At 54.1% G+C, this 13,967-nt stretch overlaps 4 protein-coding genes across 4 annotated transcripts; all 4 read right to left on the reverse strand.

Moving 5' to 3' along the window:
• Positions 1 to 678: 678 nt before the first annotated feature.
• PG985_009321 (uncharacterized protein) lies at positions 679 to 3,980 on the reverse strand (the record flags this gene model as incomplete). Its single annotated transcript, XM_066829089.1, has 3 exons — positions 679 to 829; positions 1,553 to 3,353; positions 3,653 to 3,980. 3 exons carry the CDS (start codon positions 3,978 to 3,980, stop codon positions 679 to 681), a joined length of 2,280 nt encoding a protein of 759 aa, XP_066684001.1.
• Positions 3,981 to 4,600: 620 nt separating this feature from the next.
• PG985_009322 (uncharacterized protein) lies at positions 4,601 to 7,264 on the reverse strand (the record flags this gene model as incomplete). The annotated part of the gene is made up of 8 exons (XM_066829090.1): positions 4,601 to 4,773; positions 4,874 to 4,934; positions 4,986 to 5,521; positions 5,612 to 5,796; positions 5,910 to 6,071; positions 6,192 to 6,537; positions 6,653 to 6,806; positions 6,989 to 7,264. 8 exons carry the CDS (start codon positions 7,262 to 7,264, stop codon positions 4,601 to 4,603), a joined length of 1,893 nt encoding a protein of 630 aa, XP_066684002.1.
• An 864-nt stretch (positions 7,265 to 8,128) lies between these two features.
• Positions 8,129 to 9,994, reverse strand: PG985_009323 (splicing factor 3b; the record flags this gene model as incomplete). Its single annotated transcript, XM_066829091.1, has 1 exon — positions 8,129 to 9,994. The coding sequence occupies one exon, from the start codon at positions 9,992 to 9,994 to the stop codon at positions 8,129 to 8,131; it is 1,866 nt and encodes a 621-aa protein (XP_066684003.1).
• A 1,620-nt stretch (positions 9,995 to 11,614) lies between these two features.
• On the reverse strand, positions 11,615 to 13,456 carry PG985_009324 (uncharacterized protein; the record flags this gene model as incomplete). Its single annotated transcript, XM_066829092.1, has 2 exons — positions 11,615 to 12,946; positions 13,007 to 13,456. 2 exons carry the CDS (start codon positions 13,454 to 13,456, stop codon positions 11,615 to 11,617), a joined length of 1,782 nt encoding a protein of 593 aa, XP_066684004.1.
• Between the last annotated feature and the right edge of the window lie 511 nt (positions 13,457 to 13,967).

Below are 13,967 nucleotides of genomic sequence, written 5' to 3' on the forward strand. Positions count from 1 at the left end.
GTGCTGAGAGCTGTAGGGAGCATAGGAAAGAGCCAGGGGGTTATCACCTATTTGAAATTTCCTATGTCGCAGCCGCATGAAAACAACGACCTTGCTAACAAGAGGTACATTGTCTCGGTAAGAGGGGTGTGATACGATGCATAAGCAGTATATTTTAATTGGCTCTCCGGAGCGCCTTCGCTATCGCCCTATTTCTATGGCGTGGCGCCCAAGCTGCAGGAAGCACCACCCTATGTCTATGCAAACCTGTCTACTCTCGCCATACAATACCGTCTAATCCTAACCGCTTCATTCTTGGAAAGCCCCCTCTACACAGTAGGGACATCAACAAGATACCGGACTAACCAAACAGCCAGCCAGGCTTCACCCGACAGCTAGCAATTAATATATAATAATATCATACGAGTAATTAAATAATTATTACACTCGCGTAATCAAATATTATATACCTCGGTTATTATACTATTAATTATTCCATTCGAATGCTCTAAGTAGGGGCGATTAGCCTAGTTATTCCGGTGTCTATTTGAGGTCACTTCTGCTCTACACACACCACACCATGTCGGACTGTTGTACAAGCCGTAATAATGTACACAAAATATCTTTCAAGCGCTATTTACCAGGCAAACAGGTGTATGCACCTTGAGCACCCGTACACCCTTCTACGCCCACATAACATTACTTGTTAGCATTCCGCACCCGCACCTCATGCGAATCCACCGCCTCGGGCACCACCTCGAACCCCATCCCCCTGCGCTTCTTCCGCGCCTTGCCGTCCCCGTACCGCTCGTCGAACTTGCGAATCGCGTTCATCGTCGCCATGTCCTCGCTGACGCTCGCGCTGATCTCCGCGAGGCCCTTGTCGAAGTGCCGCCGCCCCAGCGTCCGCTGCGCCGCCCACACGTACGGCTCCGCGCCCGTGTGCTTATCGGATGCCTCGAGCTCCTCCTTGACCGCCGACATGGCCGCCGCCACGCACACGTTCTTCAGGTCCGAGCCCGAGTACAGCGGCGTCTTCTTGGCCAGCTCCTCGATCGACACGTTGTCGTCGAGCTTCTCGCCCTTGAGGTGGATCCGCAGGATCGAGGCCCGGTCGGCCTCCAGAGGTAAATCCACGAGCAGCTTTCTCGGCAAGCGTCGCAGCACGGCGTCGTCCAGGTCGAACGGCCGGTTGGTGGCCACCATGATGAAGGCCTTCATGCTGTCCATGCCGTCCCATTCACGGAGGAACTGGTTCATGACTTCTCTCTGAGCACTGCCGTTGCGCGGTCCTCGTGCGCCAAGAAGGGCATCGGCCTCGTCAATGAAGATGACCATGGGCTCCTTCTTCTTGGCCAGTGAAAACAGCGCGCGCACGTTCTTCTCGCTCTCGCCAACAAACATGTTGTTTATACTGGCGGCGCTGACTTCGATCATGTTCGCACCGCTTTCCTTGGCAACCGCCTTGGCGAGCAGCGTCTTGCCCGTGCCCGGAGGGCCGTATAGTAGACACCCGGGAATCCTGTCCGTCGCCAGCACGCCGTAGGCGAAGGCCTCGGGCCTCTGGAGGGACAGCTGGGTAAGCATCCGGACCGACTCGATGGTTTCCTTGGGGACATGGACGTCATTGAACGTCGTCCTGATGTCTTTGGCATCCACAAGCCCTGATAGCATACGTTCTTCGTGATTTTCCTGACGAGGATCCCCGGAGTGGGCACTCCGTGGGCTCGGGAAGAACGAGTCCTTGGGAGAGCGGCCTTCACGATCCGACAGGCGCTTGGTCTTGTGTACTCCCACCGTCCCCTCGTCTATACTCTGGACAAGACTAAGGGCCTCTTCCAGTATCGTCTGGTCAAAGGCTAACAGTGGCTGTTTTCGGGCACCAATCATAAACTTGCATATCCTATAAACCTCCGAAAATGACAGGACGGCACTGCAGAACGCTGCGCGGAGATCCGCGTCTTCGATCAGCTGCATGTTGAACTTGATTTCTGGCATCTCGCCAGTGTAGCTTGGCTTCAAGAGCGAGTATAGGGTAGCCTTGATATTGTTGGTGTTTTCTTCCAGGAAGTCGTTCTGCTCGTGTTCCAGGAAGCTCATCTCATCGAAATTCGATGCGTGAAGCGTAACGACATGCTCCACTACACCGCTGTACTTGAGGGCATCCCGGTAGGGTCTTGGCGCATGCGGACTCGAGCAGCTGCCTACCAAGACAATTTTCCGGCCTTCAGCCCAGAGGGTATCGATGGACTTGCGAAGCTTGTTGAGCATGGCGGTGGAAGCAAGGCCCAGGGCGTTGAAATCGTGGATGTGAACAATCAGAGGCTTTTGCTCGGCGGCATCAGATTCAGCGGCGCTGATCAGCTGCTCGACTGCAGTGTTGATCTTCAGGTCTTCCCACATGCCGTCCGACTTCTCTCGGTTCGAGCCGCCGCCGAGAAGCCCTTCCAGTAGGGTCTGGGACTTCTTGTTTTGCTTGGACCGGTCAAGGTTGTCGAAAATCAAGAAGCCCATGGACGATTGACCCTCAGACTCATTCTCATCACTATCTTGCTTTTGCATCCGTAATCTCCCTCCATGCGAAGCTGCGTTGTAGCCAAGTAGAGAGCAAGGACCCGGCGCTCGTGAAATATCCTGTCCCAAATATGGGCCCACAACATGTCCCAGGTCCTGGGCCGTGAGGTGTAGCACATTCGCATCCACTTCATTAGCGATGTCATTGATGACGTGACGCGGCCATGACGAGCCACGGTAATAGGGGAAATCCAAGATAGTAACAGGGCGTCTGACTTCGGCCGGTTTGATGGTCTTGGGGCATTCCACCAGGAGATCCGAGCGAACAGATGACACTATCTCCTGAAGTCCCAGGTGATGTAGTGCGCCGAGCTTCAAGTATGGCCCATAGGGTATGTTTGAGATGAGAAGCTTGCGCAACGTCATGTTCTTGAGGGCCGGCTTGGTGTTCCCATTGCATATCACCTGGATCAACGCGCCGGCTTTATAGAGCTCGGCTACGGACAAGTCCTCAGAGCAATCAGGCTTGGGAGGGGGCGGCGCATCCTCCGTGTTGCCCTCCGTGTTCTCTGTTGACTCGGGTCGTTTTGGTACTTTAGGCGCAAGGGCATCCTTCATGGTTCCGAGCGCAAACAAGCAAATGCGGTTCGCCGACGCAAGAACCTCGTTGTACGCAGTGTGAGCATCGACGCCGGTCTGAGTATTTTGCTCCCCGTCGGCCGATGTGATAGGTGCATCCAGCTCTGGGTCCATGCCGCGAAGTAGAGACCTGGAAAAGCCCATGGACTCCTCCTTAAGGGAGAGCATGAACTCGACCATGTCGGCTACCTTGTCGGCGGCGGGATGTCTCCTACCCTGGCCTTTGCCCTTGGCAAACTCGTTATTGATTAGGTCCCGGACGAAGGACACAGCATGTTCCCGCGAGTTCCGCTGCTGTTGGGCATTGTAGAAGGGGGACTCGTGCGCGTCACCTATCGACTCTCGGTGTCAGTATTTCTGGAATAAGCGGTTATTCCATCCCTCGTAAGACATTGGACTAAAGTGGAATAAACACTAGAATAGGAAGGAATAAACACCGAAAGTCGCTTACCGCTGCGGTAGACGTGGGTCTTCTGGAACCCCTCGGGGAGCTGGACGACCGGGAGCTCCTCCGGCGTACGCCTGCGAGCCCTCGTGGCGGAGCCGTTTATGCGCCGCCGCTGCCGGCCCTGCGTCTCGCCGTTGCCGTTGCCGTTGCCATTGAGGCCGTTCTCGCCGAACAAATTGTTCTCGTCCTGGTTCGCCTCGTCGTCTTTGTTGTTGTTGTCGGGCTTGTCGCCGTCGTTCGGGTTACCGGCCGGCGGCGCTGCTGGCGAAGCATCAGTATCCGCCCGCAGGGTTGTCGAGGCGTGCAGGTATCGGCGTTGTCGAAGCTGCCGGGCGGGGGCAGCAGCAGCTATGCGCGTCTGAAGGGGTGCGGAACGTGCCACCGACCGTAAGGCGCGCATCCACGGAGCATACATTCGCAAGGTGATTGACGCTCGTACCGAGCAGGCGAATGCATTGCTTGACTGAAGAAATACTGGAAAGCGAGTTCCCCAAGAAAATACACGGCTGTACTCCGTAGTGGCGCTCGTCACAATTGTGGCCCGTGCAGTGCTGTCAGTAGAAGATGTATGACTTGCTTAAGAATCAATCGCCCCGAGACTTGGCCGACCAATTTATGATAACGAACCAGCAAAATTCCTAAACGACGAATTCTGATCAGCTACTTATCTAGGAAAGAACTTCTAGTTATCTAGGAAAGAACTTCCCGAAGCCCACTGGCATCAACGATCAAACTCACCAGATATCTACTGCCAGATTATCAAATTATACACTGCACCTATAGAAGTGGGGCTGACGTCAACTGAACATTGGGAACCAAAACTACGGCGCAAGACTTTGGAAACTACCCACGTTTTCGTCCGAAGAGCGGTTCGCTTATCATCGTTTTCATAATGATGGCTGCAGCTACATGTTTCCTCTGAACCAGCTGCTGCCCTGCTGTGACTAAGTAGCCACATGAAGGAACCGGGCCTATTCCATGTCATTCTACGGCAGTTGCCCCACTACAGTCCATCGCCGCTTACATCCTTCCCGGACGCTCCTCCGAAGCTGCGAGGCGATCTGCCTGCACCTTCTGCGCACCTTCCGTGCCCCGAACTAGAGTATCAACCTTGGTGGACGCAAACTGACGCGCAGGTATCTTGTTCTTAAACAAGATATCCAGCTCAGCGTAGGTGCGGCCCTGAGTCTCCGCTGTAGTCGGAGGTAGCATCTCTAGACATTAGCTGTCTTCGCCCTAAACACTACAAGACGAACTTCAAGTGAGCGATCACAAGGCAAAGGGCGAACATACGTATCCTGAAGAAGATATAGATCGTAAATATAGCATTCATGCCCGCCCAGAAGAATGCCGCCTTGGGTCACCAGTTCCACTCCGCGGGAGTGACCTGCCGGTACGAAAGCACATTGACAAAAGCGATATTAATAGCGTTATAAGCATTGCGCGCCAAGATGATGCTCTTGGCCCGGAGGCGGGTCGACGGAACCTCGGACACGATAGTATAAACGACGGGCCCGACGCTGAAGTTGGACACGGCCGTCAGCAGCACGACCATGGTCCCCGCGGTCCAGGCCTCGGCCGTTGAGGGCGGGGTACGGATGCCCATGAAGCCCGTGACCAGCAATAGCACGAATATGCCGACCATGCCCCAGAACATAAGCGTCTTGCGGCCGACTTTGTTAAGGATCAGCCACGAGGCCAGGGTGCCCACGGCGCCCAGAGCGTTCTGGCCCCAGCTCAGCTTGAAGGAGTCGGCGTCAGAGAGGCCCGCCTGCTGGAAGAAGAAGGCGGATAGGCCCGATACGGCGCTTCCCGCCATGGTCTGCGCCATCCAGGTCATGCAGACGATCTCGGTGCGCCGCCGGTCGAGGCCGCGGAAGCAGTCCCAGTAGGTCGTGCCCGTGGCGACCTGTTTCTCCATCTCATCCGTGTAGACCATTACTATTGAGAGTTAGTACGTGAATAAAATGTGCAAGAAGTAGGACGCTAGCGGCGGTGTTGTGGCATGGCGTAATAGATAACAACACTTACAAGCCATGGCCGCATCCGCGTCTCGTTGGGAGAAGCCTTCCCTTCTCGCAAGCCTCTTCAAGCTGCACTCTGCCCTGCCCTTGTGCCCACGTCGGACACACCACCATGGCGACTCTGGGGCTAAGTAGCAACCGATACCAATAGGGATGGGCCATATCCACTGTAACGCGAATGGGATCTTGTAGCTGTGTTATTATCTCTTGATTCAGCATAAGCACACACGGTCTGCGCCGCTCATCTTCGTGGCGAAGAAAAGAAATTGCGCAAAGTTTGCGGAAAACAGAAAACATGTACTCACCCCCATTTGTCCTGCCGATTCACGAGCCCAACCAGCACACCTGATGATATGAAGCCCCCGATGATCCAGCAGAGGTTCACGTAAGCAGTGAGGTAGTGCCGAAGAGGGACCGGGCATACTTCAGCAGCATAGGCCGTCGTCATTGTCTGAAAAACACCCCCACTGTATAACACACAAAATCAGTTACCCTAGTCTATCAACGAGTCTTTCTGAAATTCCCCCATGCAGTCTGGCCGTTCTGACTACTCGCTAGATTGAAGGGAAAGCGGTGAAGATACTCACGACAACCCCTGGAAAAACTCTCCTACCAAGAACATTGCCAAGCTCTCCGCAAAGAATGGAAAGAATATGAATCCCGTGATGGAGATGAGGGCAGATATGATGGTCCAGCGGTATCCATAGCGCTCAGAAACCCAGCCTGCGATCTGCAGCATAGACAACAAACATGTCAGTCTAAGACAGTTTGGGGGTGTGAGAACAACAAAAGAAAAAGCACTTGCCTGAAGCCCAATGATCTCACCTACGTTCGTGGCTCCCTTGATCCCGTTCTGCCAGTCCGCGCCAATGACCATGTCGCCATTGGGAGCCCGGTATCCGAACCTGTCCTTGAAAGCTGGGTATGCAAAGTCTTCATGTACACGGGTTAGCTCTCTAGCAAGTAACATATTGACACCACATGTTATGGACAGACTAAGATAGGGGAAACTGCGTCGCGTATAACGAACTTAGGAGGGGCCACTTACACGAGCCAACGACCGAGGTATCGTACCCCTCCATGATCAAGCAGCTCGACAGGACGGCGCTCCAAGCGATGGCCTTGGGGTAGATCTTGAAGGCCGTCAAGAGCGTCATGTCACGCTCCCGCTGGTTGGCCGCGTCGGCTTCGTGAACCAGAGTCTATAGGTACCAAGCCCCGACACGACACGGGTGAGCATTTGGAACACACATTCCGATCTTGTCCTTTCCCTAAGTCCTCGACTTAAATACAAAACAAATAGGACAGTACGTCAGATTGATGTTGGCTGAACGGGGAATATGAACATGGGATCAGAGGACCAAAGAGGACATAAGACTCTTACCATGAAATCCTGCACATTTGCCGCAATTCTGCCCGCCACAGCGGGATCGACCTGGATCGATTGTTGTTGTCCTGCCCGGCTAGGTGGTCCCTCAGTGTGCTTCCCGGTTTCTGGTACGATCTCCTCCTGGTTCACCGCCATCGCATGTGTGGGAGGAGGAGCTCGGCTGATCTCATCCTCCCCGTCCCCAGGATCTGCGGTGCGTCTCGTCCCGGCGCCGGTGCCGGTGCCGCTTCCACCATGCGCATTTCCCAAGGGTAGATTCCCATATGCCATGTCTCGGCTGGTTTACCCCCTATTATAAGACGTGTTCTTCGTCCTCCCAACAATAGCGACCCAAGACGATGTATGTCCTGATATCAAGGGGTTGAACGCCAGCGAGGCCGTCTACTCAACGGGCCGCGCCCCGGAATCGCTGTCACCAACAAGCTCTAGCTGGACTATGCTAGTGTTACCGTTGTCAAGGTGCCACTGACTGTACAGGAGGCAGAAGATACCCGAAGTAGTATTGTCTTATATTCTGCGAGTCAACGATCTCATGGTAATAGTTAGAAAAGCCCAACGACTGAGGTAATGATACCACCTGGGGCAATGCATCGATGGTATGTATTCGTTTTTGACCTAGATATCACAACAGCACCGGATATATATGCCTGAATCACTTAAGCTTCGGATTCAAGGTGCAACAACAGCAACTGAACACCACACTTGCCGCGGGGTACGATTCATGCATGGCGATAAAGTAACACCATCCGCCTCTCCCTTGATCGCGCCAAATAATACATCGAATGCGGGGTACCGCCGACTCGAGTGAGACAAGACTTCACGACTGTTCGTGAAAAGACCATGTCAAGTGCTACCAAGAAATGCAAGTAAGCCCATTATCCTTACAAGGCCCATACCACCCGCACAAACTTAGCCATACATCCAGAAAGCCGCCTTAGGCATAAACCTGCCCCGGTCATCACACCCCTAACAGCTGGACTCACAAATCAAATACTCAAACACAGGGAAAGACGCCTGCTGTATCGCGATTATAGTAATTTATACCCCTAAAATGCTCGCCTGATAATACAATGGCACAACAACGCCTTTAGTCGTAGCAACTCCCCTCTTAGCCAGGCCCGGGCGGGACACATTCTAGAACTTATACTTCTTCCGCTCGTCCCGCTTCTCCTCGTCCCGCTTGAGCCGCTTCCGGCTCTCATTAGCAATCATCTCATCCAGCCCCTCCTCCCGCCGCCACTGCGCGCCCGGACCCTCGTCGCGCCGCCCCTCCTCGTAGCGCCGCTTGAGCTCGTCCTTGCCGAGGCCGCCTTCCGCCAGGGCCTCGGGGTCCAGGGCGACGTCGATGTCGCCGGGCTTCTTCCGCTTCTGGCCCCGGTCGTCGTCCTGGCCGAGCACACGCATGTCGCCGTGCGCGTTGCTCTTGCTGAGATCGTAAGCACGATCGCTGCCGAAGAAGCCTTCCGCACGCGCCTGCCGCTCGGGGATGACCTGGTAGGCGGAGCGGGGATGTGTGCTCTCCTCGGTCTCGTAGCCACGTCGGTTCTTCCGGAGATCCATCTCGCCCGCCACCGACTCGGTTTGCGTGCCGTATTCTGTGGGAACGCTGCTAGCGAGGCCGGCTGATGTCTCAATTCCAGAATGTGTTTGAAGACCCGCTTCAATACCCTCTTCATCCTCATCTTCGTCCTCCTCGTCCTCATCTTCCTCTTCTTCAGACTCCTCCTCGGGAGGCTGAAGTTCGCCCCAAAGAGTGCGCTCCACGGGTTCGCCTGACGGAGGAGCCGCTTGTGTAGGTTGCATAATCCCGAAAATATCACCACCAAATAGAGGTCGGTTGTATTCGTCCACAGGCGGCTTGCCGTAGCAGCCGGGCTGGAAGCCCCATTGCGCACCTGCTGGGATGGGTGCGTTGAGGCCGGGAATGCGCAGCGACGGGTATGATGGAGGGGGGCCGAAGCGTTGCTGGTTGATCAACCATGGCGGCGGAGCACCGGGGGGTATACTGAGGGCCTCCTTAAGGGTGTCCGTCAACTCACCCGGCCGGGCGTGGCTTCCTTTGGTCTCGTATTCCTTGCCCTCGTAATATACCTCTCCGAACCGTGTCAGGTTCGGCTTCTCCTGAAACCTGAAAAAGGCATCGTAGAGCTTCTGGTAGTCGATATCAAGCTTGCCCATCTTGGGCTGCACACGCTCTCGCTGTTTCTGCTTAAGAGTCTGCTCCGCTTGCTTTTCCAGTACCGCATCTCGCATCTCCGTGATTCCTGTGTCGGCAATGAACTTGGGCAGCTTGAAGGCGGCCTTCTCGATACCTCTCTTGGAAGACAGGTACTCGCGCTTGAGCGACCAATGCGGCGGTACGGGAACGACATTTCGTTGCGCCTTGATCTGCACCAGCAGCCGAGGATCGGTTGATGATGTATCGTGCCACTCCACCACTTCAGGCTTCTTCACAAGCGCCTTGAGCTCGGCAATCGAGAGCTTGTTCATCATCTTGCGCTTCTTCTTGGACATCTTGTTCGCGTTGGCGCCCTCTTCCTCTTCGTCGGGGATGTCGTCATCGTCATCGAAGAACACTTCGCCCGTGTTGCCGGCGTTCGCCTCCTTGGCGATGTCGTCGTCCTCGGACACGCCGAACTTGGTGAAGACGTGCTTGTACATAGCGAAAGCCGGATCCTCATTGTCGAAATCGAACTCTTCCACTACCGGGCCATCAGGCTGTTGAGATTTGGCGGCCGCCGTGTCGTCCTTCTTCACCTCCAACTCGGACGTGCCGTTCGTCGCATCGCCGTTGTCTGTCGGCTTCTCGGGCTCGGGAGCGGCGCCATCCTGCTGAGCTTCAGGCGACTCTTCGACTCTCGGGGTCTCCTGGGCCAAGTTAGAGTTGCGCTGCAAATCAGACGATGCAACATGGAAAGGGCGACATACCTCGGGCTTCGCAGCCTTGTCGGCCTTCTTCTTGGCTCGGCGCTTTTGGTTCTTGGTCATTTGAGGCGCCATCTTTGCGATTTGCAGTGCTCACCACCTGAAAGCGCAATCAAAGATGCAGGTCCGATACCAAAAGGAATGATGCGGCGATCAAAAGGCTGTGGACAAGAGGGGCGCAATTGTCGCGACTTTGATGCGCGTTGTTCGTTGGCGAGGCTGATCACAGTGGCACGCGCTCGGAAAAAAGTGAAGTTACAGTAAAGTTTCCAGGCCAGTGAGGCTGAAAGCTCGGCAGCTCACGCCACGATTGACTGGATTCAGTGGGACCTTGCCTGGGATATGGGGCGCCTGGCCTGTGCTAATCCCTAGCTTTACCAATGATGTTAGCGACTGAAGGACTGCAACTCACTTCTAATCATCCTTCAACTGGTTGCTTATACTTTGTCTTCTTTGCAAATAATTCTAGTGATTTTGATTGTGTCAGATCTTTCACCAATGACCATTTTTGAGATGATGCTGTGCACCAATCCAATGCCTCCTTGAATTTCCTGACCTAGTTTAAATCTTACCTACCACAAGATGGCGTATCTGAGCTGTAACAGGATGCATTATGACTTGCATTGACTCCTTAAGTGACTTCTGCTACCGTGGCGCTCTGTGATAATCATGCCCAGCCTGCTTAAAATGGATTCTCCTTAGCTTTGCAACTTTCACCAGCTTTATTTCCATCCCCCAGATATGAACACAAGTTTTAAAATCATGAGTGAACAGGAGGACTATCACTACCACAAGCGCTCCAGCGAGGGAGCTGTCACCTCCCACCACAACACTGACAAAAAGACCAGCAATGGTAAGGACAATCCGTTAAGCACAGTAAAATCGCTCACCTCAGGCTTGCACAGAAACCCAAACATCTTAGCCGAGTCTTGGAAGTCGACAGCGGCGTACGATAGTGCACGTGGCTCCAGGCATGTTACAAGCGCCGGCCTGAGGTTCAGTCATCTGGCCGGGACTGGGCGGCCAGGATTCGAGAGAATCAGCAGGGAATGGACTACGTAGTGGAGGGGACTTTGAGGTCAGAAAAGGGAATGCAAGTGTGAAGTCAAAAGACAAATTTGATATGGAGGAATAGCAATCGTGCGTACATATGATACAGAGTATAGTGTTAACCATTGGGTGAAACCATCTACTGTCGGTCACCTCCTATTGATACCCTCAACTAACCCCAGCACCTGCAAAGCAGCCAGCAACCGTTTGATACTAATACATATCATAACACACAATTGTATTGATTCTTCCCAGTGGTATTCGCGCCGAGTCTAATGTACCTAATGTAGACAAAACTTGATTTCTTCTTTCAAAGCGAATTTTCTCTCGTTGTCAAGAAACTCCTGAAAAATGCTCATCTCATGATCCCATGTCTAAATGTTTCCTATCGTTTCAAATGCATAATGCACACCAACCATATCGATCAAACAAACAGACAGACAAGCCCCCCTATCTCTCTTGATGTGGTTGTTGCTGCTGCTGCTGCTTGATGCCCGTGAGATTTTCAAGCGAGGGTGGTTCTCTATGTCTGTATAGGTATGCCCTCTCTTCTTTTTTTTTAATCTCGCCTGGAGTGATGGTGAAGAAACCCTCCATCAAATATCAAAACAATATCACACACACGCACCCATATGCGTACAAACGTTAATTCACCTTCATCTGCTGCTGCTGCATGCTATCTCCAAACCTCCACGTATCTTCCTGCCGGGTCCCGCGCGGCAGCCAAGCAGCATTACTGCTTCCACGTTGGCGGCTTCCCTGCGGCGGCCCGTCGCTCTTTTTCGTATCATCGCCCACGCCATTGCTCAGCGCCGTGTGCCCGTTGGTATAGGGGTACGGGCTATGTCCATTGGCGATAGCTGCCGGGCTCTCGTACATGGGGTTCATCCCCTGGGAGGCCGATGCCGCCATTCCCGCCTTCGTATTGAGAGGCAGGAGGGGCCGATCCTTCTCTCCGCTCTGGCTCAGCATGCGAGCCCGGCGGTCGGCCTTGTTGCTCTCACTGGAGCGGTCGTACAAATACAGGCCGAGGAAAGTCAGGCCAATGCCAACAGCCTGGAGATTGGTGGTCGCGTTGCGGAACCAGATGATAGCCACAACAATAACGAAAACTCGCTTGAGCAGCGAAGCCACCGAGTAAGTCACAGGTGACACGAGTGACAGTAGAACAAATGCCAAAATGTTCTGTCCAAAATGGAAGGTTCCGTTGAACAAAAACTCCAGGAACAACCGCCCATGGTCCATGGAATTAGGCTTCTCTGTCAAATCCAAGGAACCATCGGCAAAGAAGTCGCCAATCAAACCGGTGCCTTCACTCCAGAACCAAATGGGCGTCGTGAGCACAAAGGCCATGCCGGATGAGTAGCAAAGCAGGTTGAGCTTGTCAAGCTTTCGAGATTTGGCCGACTGTCCGTCTGCTTCAGCCTTGGATGCCTCGTTGAAAAGTCTTTTGGAGAAGATGTTCTGTGTCACGAAAATGATGGTTGCCAGGAATGCATATATGAGACCAAGTAATTCGCCGCCGAACTTGTGCTTGCCAGAACAGGCAAGCATGACACCCATTGTCAGCGGAATGAGCGAGTAGTATGTCGCTCTGGGGTACCGAATATCAAAAATGAATCGGTATGCAAACACCGTGAACAAGGGCGACAGGCCCTTGACAGTATGTACCAGAGACACAGGAATCTTGGACGTGGCCGCCGCGCTCAGCAGATGGCCACCAATCTGGAAGGCAGCCAACGGGAGTGTAGTCATGACTACATCGCGCGAGGGTTTGCGGATCGGGTATTTCAAGGCCGGTATCGAGGTGCGCAGCGACGGGAAGACAGAGGCCAGGTATGACGAGGAGAGGCAGTAGAAGGCCACCAGGAAGAATTGGATGAGCGTCAGGGTCGCCGGCTTGGGGAAAGCGTTCAATATCGACTTGGAGGAGGTATTCGTCAAAGCGGAAGATGCATACCACATCACACATAGGATCTGCGACACTCGACGTTAGTGTGCGTGTTTGGTGATTACGAAGCTCGCGTGATGACGTACGATGAGTTTGTAGGACAGCGGCGCGCGCAGAGCACCGGCGATGTCTTGAGCATTCTGGCTCACGCTCCCGTTCCTATCCCGGATAGTGCGGAAGGTCTCGCTGATGCTCTTCTGTCTCGTCTGCCGCGTCTGGCCCAGGCCGTATCCGGCGCTGGGGGGCGGTTGTCCCAGCTGGCCCCATTTTATCGATTTGCGAGGCTCCCGCTTGGGCAGCCACCGGTCGCCGGAGGGCGGCTGTGTTGTTGTACCGTTAATACCGTTCGAGTAGATGTTCAGGCCGGGGATGGGGCTAACTGATGTCCCCGAGCCGTTGTACAGGGGAGAGTCGATATGGTCGGGGAACTTCTCGAGCCCGGAATCGTTGTTGCTATCGGGCGCGGCCGACTTGGCACTGGCGCGCGACACGGATTGGTCCCGAGAATAGGAGCCGGACGTGGTAGAGTGAGGCATCACGGTGGTCATGGTCTGATGCGACTGTGGTTGTTGGTGGTAACGAGCGACAGAACTTCGCAGGGAAGTTCAGAGTGGATGGATGATTGGATGGCGATTGCGACAAGCCTTCCAAAGGGGGGCGCTTTGCACTTCCTTTACTGCGCCATTTTCCCCAAAATAGCAGATATATTGAAGATGCTGTACCAAGTAGTGGAGAAGGGCTGCCGGGATCGAATTCGTCGCAAATACTGGACCGGCCGCGGATGGGGGTTTGTCTTTGGGTGAGGTAGGTAGGTATGGAATGGTTTGTTGGTGGTGGAGATGCTGTAAGGCAAGGTGGTGCAGATAAGGTAGATGAGCGTATCCGGCAAAAAAGGACGACTAAGCGTTACCACACCCAATCGACGATCCAATGGGTGGTTCGCTTCGTGCCGGAACCACGAACCCTCCAAGCTACAAGCTTTTAGCGGACGACCTCCTGCCGCGTGTGAAACTCTCCTACAAACTCGCAACCTGATTCGCCAGTAAA

This window comes from Apiospora marii (genome assembly GCF_038362585.1).
Source record: "Apiospora marii strain CBS 49790 chromosome Unknown utg000005l_segment0_segment0, whole genome shotgun sequence".
NCBI lineage: Eukaryota > Fungi > Ascomycota > Sordariomycetes > Amphisphaeriales > Apiosporaceae > Apiospora > Apiospora marii.